The sequence below is a fragment of the Galeopterus variegatus genome, unplaced genomic scaffold (genome assembly GCF_000696425.1).
Source record: "Galeopterus variegatus unplaced genomic scaffold, G_variegatus-3.0.2 Scaffold1035, whole genome shotgun sequence".
Classification (NCBI taxonomy): Eukaryota; Metazoa; Chordata; class Mammalia; order Dermoptera; family Cynocephalidae; genus Galeopterus; species Galeopterus variegatus.
The window spans coordinates 29,501-39,804 of NW_007727146.1; the positions used below are offsets into that span (position 1 = coordinate 29,501).

At 47.9% G+C, this 10,304-nt stretch overlaps 1 protein-coding gene across 1 annotated transcript in view; it reads right to left on the bottom strand.

Annotated features, from left to right (window-relative positions):
- Window positions 1–7,287, bottom strand: part of LOC103591824 (unconventional myosin-VIIb-like) — a gene marked incomplete at its 3' end in the record, with an annotated part of 36,713 nt that extends 29,426 nt beyond the window's left edge. Inside the window, exons 1-2 of the mRNA XM_008574352.1 lie at window positions 7,151–7,287; window positions 6,508–6,625 (exon numbers count right to left, since the gene is read on the bottom strand). Of these exons, the coding sequence (XP_008572574.1) occupies window positions 6,508–6,625; window positions 7,151–7,287 (255 nt within the window). The remainder of the gene's footprint in view (window positions 1–6,507; window positions 6,626–7,150) is intronic.
- Between the last annotated feature and the right edge of the window lie 3,017 nt (window positions 7,288–10,304).

Here is a 10,304-nt window from a genome sequence, read left to right on the forward strand (position 1 = left end):
AGACAGAAAGATGAGGGAAAGTTTGGAATGTCTTAGAGACTTATGTGGTGGTGAGCAGAATTGGTGATAGAAATGCGGACAGTAAAGGCCATGCGGATGATGAGGTCTCAGATAGAAATGAGGAACTTATTGGGAATTGGACAAAAGATCACTGCTGATCATTGGCTGCATTGTGTCCATGCCCTTGGACTTTGTGGAAGGTGGGACTTAAGAGTTGTAAACCAGAGCATTTGGCAGAAGAAGTTTCTAAGCAGCAAAGCATTAAGGATGCTGTGTGGTTGCTTCTAACAGCCTACTCTGAGTTATGGTGGCAAAGGCATGATGTAAAACCAGAATTTAAAAGGGAAGCAGAGTGTAAAGATTTGGAAACTTTGTAGCCTGGCCATGTGGTAAAGAAGCAGAGAGCTGGAGAACAATGCAAGGGTAAGGCAGATAAACTGGTTGCCGAAGACATTATCTTAGCAGTGAGGCAGCCAGATGCTAATAGTGGAGAAAATGAGAGGAAAGCCCTGCAGGCATTTGAGAAGTCTGGAAGGGTGCCCCACCCATCACAGATCCTGAGACCTAGAAGGACTGAGTTATCCTGGAGGACAAACCTGGGGTCCAGCTGCCCTCGGGATCCTGCTCCCTGCATCCCAGCTGCTCTGGCTGGAGTGGCCCAAGTGTGGTTCATGCAGCAGCCCTGGAGAGTAAAGGCCCGAAACCTTGGTGGTGTCCATGTTGTGTTAAGTCTGCACGCTGGCAGGACGTGAGAGCAGTGGAAGCATGGCAGCCTCCACCCAGATTCCAGAGGATGTATGGAAAAGCCTGGGGGCTCAGGCAGAGACCTGCCACAGGGGCAGAGCCCCTGCAGAGGACATCTACTAGAGCAACACCAAGCAGGAAAGTGGGGTTGGAGCCCCCACAGGGAGCCCCCAGCAGGGAAATGTCTAGTAGAGACAAGACAGCGGGACCACCATGGAGACCCCAGACTTATGGAGCTGCCAGAGTGGAACACCGGCCTGGAAAAGTTGCGGGCACCAGCACAGCCCACTGGGCTGTACCAGGCAGAGCTGTGGGAATGAAGCTACCTGATGCTTTGGGGACCCAGATGCCCAATTGTGCCCAGGATGCAGGACTTGGAGTCAAAGAACATTATTTTGGAGCTTTAAGACATAATGTCTGTCCTGCTGGGTTTCAGACTTATTTGGGGCTTGTTTTTCCTTTCTTCTGGCTTATTCCTCCCTTTTGGAATGGGAATGTGTACCCAATGCCTGTTCCACAATTGTATCTTGGCAGTAGATAAATTTGGTTTTGTTTTTCAGGTTCACAGCAAAAAGGACTTTTGCTTTTGGTCTCAGATGAGACTTTGCACTTTGGACTTTTAAGTTGGTGCTGGAACAAGCTAAGACTTTTGGGACTGTTGGGCTGGAATGACTGTATTTTGTATGTGAGAGTGACATGAGTTTTGGGGGGCCAGGGGCAGAATGATGGAGTTTGGATGTGTTGTCCCCTCCAAAACTCGTGTAGAAATTTGATCTCCAATGTGGCAGTGTTGGAAACTAATTGAGTCATGGGGGCGGATCCCTCATGAATGGATTAATGCTCTTCCTGGGGGAGGGGGGATTAATGAATGAGTTCTTGCTCTCTTAGTTCCTGCAAGAGCTCGTTGCTTAAAAAGACCCTGGCACCTTCTCTCTCTCTCGTTTCCTCTCTCTTGCTTCCTGTTGCCATGTCATCTGCTTGTACCTGCCGGCTGCCTGCCACTTTCTGCCATGAGTAGAAGCAGCCTGAGGCCCATGCCAGATGCAGCTGTCCCAGAATCGTAAGCCAAATAAACCTCTTTTCCTTATAAATTACCCAGTCTTGGGTATTTCTGTTATAGCAACACAAAACGGACTAAAATAGAAGAATAAAATTGGCATGTGTGGAGGAGAGGAGACAAAAGACAGATGTCCTGTCTGTATCTTTTTTTGATTATTTATGCTAAGCCCATTTGTCATTGAAACTAAAGAATTCTCACTGATCTGGTGGCCCTCATTCTAATCTCTTTCAACCTGCACATTCCTCTTGTGCACTCCCACAACGTCCCATGGCCACTGCCAGGATCACAGCACTGCTGAGTCCCAAATTAATGTCTCCAAACCCTCATTCCTATCCTAAGCTCCAGACCCACCAATGCCCCATTTCTCTGGACATCTCCAGCCATGCAGGGAAGTGCCACGGACACATCAAACTCAATGTGACCGTAGCACCTCATCTCCTTGGTCCCCAAACCTGCCCTTTTTCTTATGTTTTTTAACTCAATGAATGAAACTAGCAATTGCTGAAGAAAATACTTGAGCCATCCTATTCTTCACATCCAAATGATCACTAGGACATGAAGATTTTGTCTATATGTGGTCCACGAGAAACCCACATTAGATATAATGACACAGATAGATTAAAGGGATGGAGAAAGGAGTACTATGCTAACACTAATCAAAAGAAAGCTGGAGTAGCTATACTAATTTCAGACATAACAGACTTCAGGGCAAGGGAAAATTATGAGGAATAAAAAGGTGCATTATGTATTGATAAAGGGATAAATTCGCAAAGAAGATATGACAGTCCTTAACATGTTTGCACATAACAACAGGGTGTCAAAATACATGAGGCTGGGCTGAGCCCATGGCGCACTCAGGAGAGTGCAACGCTGGGAGCACAGCAGCGCTCCCGCCGCTGGTTCGGATCCTGTATAGGGATGGCTGGTGCGCTCACTGGCTGAGCATGGTGTGGCCGGTCTCAAAAAGGAAAAAAAAAAATACATGAGGCAAAAACTATAGAACTACAGGGAGAAATAGATGAATCCACTACTGTAGTTGGAGACTTCAACACTCCTCTATCAGAAATGGACAGATCCAGCTAGCCGAAAATTGGTAAGGACACAGTTGAACTTAACAGCACCATCAATCAACTATATGTATATATATATTTGACTTGTATTGCATATGTATATGTATGACTTTATTGACTACACATTCTTCTCAATGTATATAGAATATACATTCCCTATAGAATATACATTCTTCTCAATCTCACATGGAACATTCACCAAGATAGACCACATTCTGGGCCATAAAACACACCTCAACAAATTTAAATAGAAATTATGCAAAGTATGCTCTCAGACTATGATGAAATTAGAGATTAATAACAGAAAGATAACTGGAAAATCCCAAAAGATTTGGAAATGACCGGTAAGGGAATCTTAACCCTTGACTTGGTGTTGTCAGCACCACACTCTCCCAAGTGAGCTAACTGGCCATCCCTATACAGGGATCTGAACCCATGGCCTTGGTGTTATCAGCACCACACTCTCCCGAGTGAGCCATGGGCCAGCCCTAAGATAAATACTTCTAAATAACACATGGGTCAAAGAAGTCCCATAAAAAATTTTAAAATATTTTCAACAAAATGAAAATGAAAATGCAACTTATCAAAATTTGTGAAATCTGGGCCAGCCCGGTGGCGCACTGTTACAGTGCGCTGCTTGGGAGCGCGGCGGCGCTCCCACCAAGGGTTCGGATCCCACATACGGACCGGCCGCTCACTGGCTGAGCGAGGTGCAGGCGCGACACCGAGGGTTGCGATCCCGTTGCCGGTCACGGTCCAGTACGGGCGTGACACTGAGGGTTGCGATCCATTGCCGGTCACGAAAAAAAGACAAAAAGGAAAAAAAAATTGTGAAATCTGGTGAAAAAAATGCTTACAGGGAAATTTATAGCAATAAATGTATATATTACAAAGAAGAAAGATCTAAAATCAATATAAGCTTTCACCTTAGGAAACTAGAGAAAGAAGAGCAATATAATCTTAAAGTAAGAAAAAGAAAAAATAATAAAAATTAGAGCATAAATCAATGGAATTAAAAACAAGAAATCAAAAGAGAAAAGTCAATGAACCCAAAAGCTTTTTTGAAAACATCAACAAAATTGATAAACTTCTAATCAAGCTAACCAAGAAAAACAAAAAGACACAAATATCAGAAAGGAAAGATGAGACATCACTACTGATCCCATGGACATTAAAAGGATAATAAAGGACTATTGCAGACAATTCTATAGACACATTTTGTCATTGTATCATATCCCCTGTACCTGTGAGAAATTTGAGAGCTGGCTGTGCCTTACTCATACTAGAAGGGACTCAGGACATGCTTGCTGAATGAATGGATGGGTGGGTGAATTGATGGCTGAATTGGTGGGTGGGAGGATGGGCTGGTAGCTGGTTAGATGATGGATGGATAGATGGCCTGGTGAATGGGTGGTTGTGTGGATGGGTTGGTGGATGGGTGGACGGATGGATGGATGATGGATGGATGCATGGATATATGGGTTGGTAGACGGGTTGGTGGATGGGTGGTGGATGGATGAATGGATGGATGGACTTGCCCAGGAAGGCAGGTGAGGCATTCCCCCTGAGGGGAAGCACTGATATACTTGAAAGTTTCTGTTCCTTGGAAGTAAGATGGCCCTCCTTAGCCCAGGCTCCCTTGTCAAGCTCTGAAGCAGATCAGTGTGGCTGAGCCCATGGGGGTCAGTGTCCTACCTAACCCCAGAAACCAGAATAAGGGTGACCATCACCTCAGAGAAGAAGATTGTCCCCACAATCCCACTGTTGCACCATATCCTGCAGATATACTTGTAAAAGTTTACTGAGGTAGATGTACAAGCATTGAGTGTAATAGCAAAAAACTGAAACAGTGTAGTGTGTAAACAGTGAGTGAGTTCTCACTCTATTAGTTCTCACTAGAGCAGATTGTCAAAAGGAGCCTGGCACCTCTCTCTCTCTCTCTCTCTCTCGCTTCCCCTCTCACCATGTGATCTTGTACCCACCAGTTGCCCGCCATGAGTAGAAGCAGCCTGAGGCCCACACCAGATGCAGCTGTGCCAGAATAGTGAGCCAAATAAACCTCTTTCTTTATAAATTACCCAGTCTCAGGTATTCTCTTATAGCAACACAAAAATGGACTAGTACAGGAGCTATCCAGAGAAAAGATTTTCCTGAGATGCATTTTCATGCAATGCTGTCAGCCTGCCTAGAAAGAGGTTGGAAGAGGTAGCCATTGAAAAGTCCTCCTTCATTGTAGAGATAGCCCTTGAGAAGCTCCCTTTCATTGTAGGCATAGCCCTTAAGCCTCTTCATTGTAGAGATAGCCCTTAAGAAGCCCTTCTTCCTTGTAAAGATGTTCCTTAAGCCTCTTCATTGTAGAGATAGCCATTTAGAAATCCTTCTTCCTTGTCAAGATAGCCTTTGAGAAGTCCTCATTATTGTACAGCTAGCCTTTGACATGCCCTCTTTCACTGTAGAGATAGCTTTTGATAAATCTCCTATATTGTAGGGAGTCTCTAAGAAACCCTACTTCATTATAGAGATAGCCCTTGAAAAATCATCCTTCATGGTAGACATAGCCTCCCTTCATTATAGAGTTCTTGAGAAGCCCCACTTCATTACACAGTGCTTGAAAAACCCTCCAGCATCACAGACATACCCCTTAAGAATTCCCCTTCATTGTAGAGATAGCCCTTGAGAAAGCTCCTTTATTGTAGAGTGACCCCTTGAGGAGCCATCCTTCACTGTGGGGATAGCTTGTGAGAAGCCCTCCTTCATTGTAGAGATAGCCAGTGAGAAACCTTACTTCATTGTAGAGATAGCTCTTAAGCATTTCAATGTAGAGATAGCCCATGAGAAGCTCTACTTTATTGTAGAGAAAGCCCCTGTGAAACTATCCTTCATTGTAGAGATAGCTCTTGAGAAGCCCTCCGGCGTTATGTATACATAGCCCTGGATATGACCCCATTCATTGTAGAAATAGCCCATGAGGTGCCCTCTTTCACATAGAGATAGCTGCTGAGAAACCCTCCTCATCGTAGAGAGATCCCTTAAGGAACCTTTGTTTGTAGAAATTCTCCTTCATTTTCTACAAATAGCCCTTGAGCTCCTTCACTGGGCCCAGCAGACCAAACAAAAATGGAGTCACTCATGCTGACGTTCCACACCACCAAGCCGAAACTAAGATCTTTATTTGATCTTCCAAGAAATCAGGGGAGAGAGAGAGATGACAGCCAAATCCCCAAACAGCCCAGCTTTAGCCAGCATGATAAGAAAATCCCCACTGCTTTAACCTTTATAAGAAAAGTAACTTTGAAATGACCAGTCAGCTTTGTTTTCAGTTTCTGTTTTCCTCAGCCATTTTCTGTCTATAAAACCAACCTCCTCTGTTTGGCTCATTGGAGCACTCATTCTATTTTATAGAATGAGGTGTTGCCTCGTTCTAGAAGTGTAAATAAAAGCCAATTAAGATCTTAAAGTTAAATTAACATTGTCTTTGGTCACATGTAAAACACAAAGTTATATCAGTGCATACATGTAACTGGGAGACATCCATCCTGCTTGGCCACCCGTCTGCAGAGGCCCATGCTAAAGGCTGAGGGTGTGGCAGGCCCAAGACAGAGGCCTGTGGAGCAGTCCTCTGAGAGGCGGCACCTGATGGGCAAACAGCGGGGTGCCCGATGGGCCCAGGGAGACGAGGAAGGCTTCGGGCCTAAAGAGCTGTTGAGCGGGGTGGTCCTTAAAGATTTGTTGGGGGAGTATGCGGCGGCACCTGATGGGCAAACAGCGGGGTGCCCGATGGGCCCAGGGAGACGAGGAAGGCTTCAGGCCTAAAGAGCTGTTGAGCGGGGTGGTCCTTAAAGATTTGTTGGGGGAGTATGTTCCAGAGCCACACTCAGAGTTCTGGTTTTCTTTGAACTAAAACCCTGAACAGAGTTCAGGGGTCTTATGGATTAGACCCCAGAATTCAAGTCCAGAGTTACAAAGTGGAGCCTAAGGGGGAGGCCTCGTCGTGCGGATCACGTGCGCCCAGTTTGGAAGATTTCGGATGCGGGCCCACCTGCCAGCTGCCTCATCTCCATCAGTCCCTCCCGATCTCCGATCTCCGTGTCTCAAATTTCCTCCTCAGTGAAGGTGAGATGAGATGTACGCTATGCTGACAGCTCCCAGGAGGAAGTGCATGTGAGCCCACATAAGCCCACAGTGCTGTCCCTCTCCTCAGACACCTCTTTCCCTCCACAACCCAACAGCCCCACCCCAGGAGGCTTGGAAGCTGGTCAGTTGTATCCTGCCTTACCCCAGGGGCCCAGGCCTTTCAGAAGTTTCTAAGTGCAGTTGTCCAAGGTACAGTGGGTAAGTCAGATAAGCCTGGGCTTGGAGTTGTGCCCAGTGCTTCTTGTGGGCACCTTGACTTCCCCGGTCCTCAGTCTCCATGTCCATAAAAAGGAGGCAATATTACCACAGTGCTGCGAGGACACAGTGAGATGCCACTGTGTATGGCACAGCGGACGACTGGCAGGTGCCTGGTCATCAGTACTTTGGCTGTCCTTGATACCCGGCGATTCCGCAGCGAGGCCCTCCAGCTTTAAGGAGGCTGCTGGGCTGGGGGCAGCCCCGGCACCTGCCATTTCTCTCTGTCAGTGAGTTTGCCCTCTTACAGCCAAGGGCCAGGACTGCTGCTCCTCCTGCTCCTCCCCTCCTCCTTGGCCCCCCAGGGTCAGCCCTGGTTCCCAACAGACCGAGTCCTTGTGCTGAGGTTTCTGGTTTCCAAAGCTACTGAAGGGCATCTCCAGCTCTCTACCCCACAGGCCTATCCCACCTTGTTCCCAGGTCTGTGCCTCCTGCCCTGCCTCCCGCCAGCGGCCCTCCTCCCCTCCTCCCAGGTGGCAGAGCACACCCCTGGTGCTCCCTTACCTTGTCAGGATGGGATCCAGCTGACTCCCTCCGCTCTGCCCTGGGCGCCTTGAATGAGACCAGAAAGGCAGTGCCAGGGATCCGGGCGTGTCAGAGAGTGAGGGACAGAGGAAGAGGTGGAAGGGCCCCAAGACGAAATGGCGAGCACGCCAGGCCCATGTAATTTATTACAGGACTTTGTCCTCGGGCTCCAGGCACATCCACTCCCACATGCCTCCTGCAGCGCCAGCCTGGCGTGTCAGAGAGTGAGGGACAGAGGAAGAGGTGGAAGGGCCCCAAGACGAAATGGCGAGCATGCCAGGCCCATGTAATTTATTACAGGACTTTGTCCTCGGGCTCCAGGCACATCCACTCCCACATGCCTCCTGCAGCGCCAGCCTTCAGAGCCTCACCACCATCTGCTCTTTTACTTGGCAGCAGAGCACAGATGCTGCCTCTCTGCAGACCTTTGCAGTCTGCACTCTGAGCTCCTGCTTCTCCTCACCAGCCACATCCATGGTGGCAGTCAGCTGCTCACCCAGGGGGCTCCAAGGAAGCCCATGGCAGGAGCTCTGCTTCCAAGCACCCCAAGTTTTAATTAGGGGCTGCCTTATAATATGAAATATATTTGGTCTTTGTCCCTGCCTTGTTCCTGTCACAGAGCTCCTAAAACCCTTAGAATTTCCAGAATGACTGATTGTCTTTTGTTATTCATAATGAGTCCCTATGATAACACCTGATTTATCTTACGAGGTGATAGGGTAGGGCCCCTAGATAGCCTCAGGAGGGGGCCAGTCACCAGAAAGACCAAGTGAGTAGAGGGCTGGAACTTTCAGTCCCACCTACCAACCTCTGGGAAGGTAAGACTCTTGAACAAGAAGTAATGAGCTACTGGATAGCTGAACACATGCAGGAGGAGAGAGAAAGGAAAGAAAGAAAAGAAAGAAAGAAGAAAAGATAAAGAGAGAAAGAAAAAGAAGGAAAGAAGGAAAAGGAAGGAAGGAAAGAGGAAAGAAGGAAGCAAAGATAGAAAGAAAAAGCCCCTAAATGAATAAAGAAAGAAAGAAGGAAGGAAACGGGAAGGGAGGGTGGGGTTAAGGGAAGGTTAGGAAAGGTTAAGGGGAGGTTAAGGGAAAGGTTAAGGGGAGGTTAAGGGAAGGTTAGTGAAGGTTAATGGAAGGTTAGGGAAGGTTAAGGGAAGATTAGGGAAGGTTAAGGGAAGGTTAAGAGAAGGTTAGGGAAGGTTGGGGAAGGTTAAGGGAAGATTAGGGGAGGTTAAGGAAAAGTTAAGGGAAGGTTAAAGGAAGGTTAATGGAAGGTTAGGGAAGGTTAAGGGAAGATTAGGGAAGGTTAAGGGAAGGTTAAGAGAAGGTTAGGGAAGGTTGGGGAAGGTTAAGGGAAGATTAGGGGAGGTTAAGGAAAAGTTAAGGGAAGGTTAAAGGAAGGTTAATGGAAGGTTAGGGAAGGTTAAGGGAAGATTAGGGAAGGTTAAGGGAAGGTTAAGAGAAGGTTAGGGAAGGTTAGGGGAGGTTAAAGAAAGGCTAAGGGAAGGTTAAGGGAATGTTAAGGGAAGGTAAGGGAAGGTTAGTGAAGGTTAGTTAAGGTTAGTGAAGGGAGGTAGGAAGAAAGAAAACGTCCCCCAGGGCCCCCTTGGCCTGGCCTGGTCTTCCTCTAAGAGAGCCCCTGGCCTCACCTGTCCTGCCACTAAGGGCACCTCTGGCGTTTCCTGGCCTGCCACTAAGGGCTTCCCTGGTCAGGCCTTTTTATGGCCCCACTGCCACTAAGGGCAGGCCTGGCCAGGCCTGTACCAGAGACCCACTGCCTCAGAGCTGCCCTGGCCTGACCTGGCCTATCCTTAGAATCCTGTAGGCCGGGCCTGTCTGGCCCAGGCTGTCCCAGAGCCAAGGATTATCCTGGCCTGCCCTGGGCTGTCCCCAGGGTCCTGCTGGCCTGTTCTGGCCTGGCACTATGGGCAACCTCTGTCCTGGCCTGGTGCTAAGGGCATCCCTGCCTGGGCTTGCCTTCCAATAAGTGCTCCCATGGCCTGATCTGCCCCTAGGGCCTACCTAAAAATCCTATTCTATGATCAAAGGAGAATCAAGATTTCTAACCCACTACACATCCATGGGACAATGTGTGGCTCCTTCCACTCCTGTCCAATGTCCGAGCCCACTGTAGCATTGTCATAGCAACTAAAACTGAGCACAGCAAGCACTTCATTCCAGCTCTACCAACGCATCATCGAACAACCTGTGGTCATGTGCTTCCTGGTGGCCCTAATCTTCCCATCCAGCCTATTGCAGCCAAGTTATCCATTAACCCTATAAAATAGCATAGCTGTCAGCATAGATCTCTGTGACTGAACCACTCTTTTGAACATTTTAGAATTGTCAATCTCAAGGATTAGTGTTTAATGAGTGTTTTCTCTGTGCTTCTATCATCTCATTCAACCCATATCAAAACACTTCAGGGGCCGGCCCAGTGGCGCACTGGAGAGTGCGCCGCTTGGGAGTGTGGCGGTGCTCCCGCCGAGGGTTGAGCGTGGTGCGGGCACAACA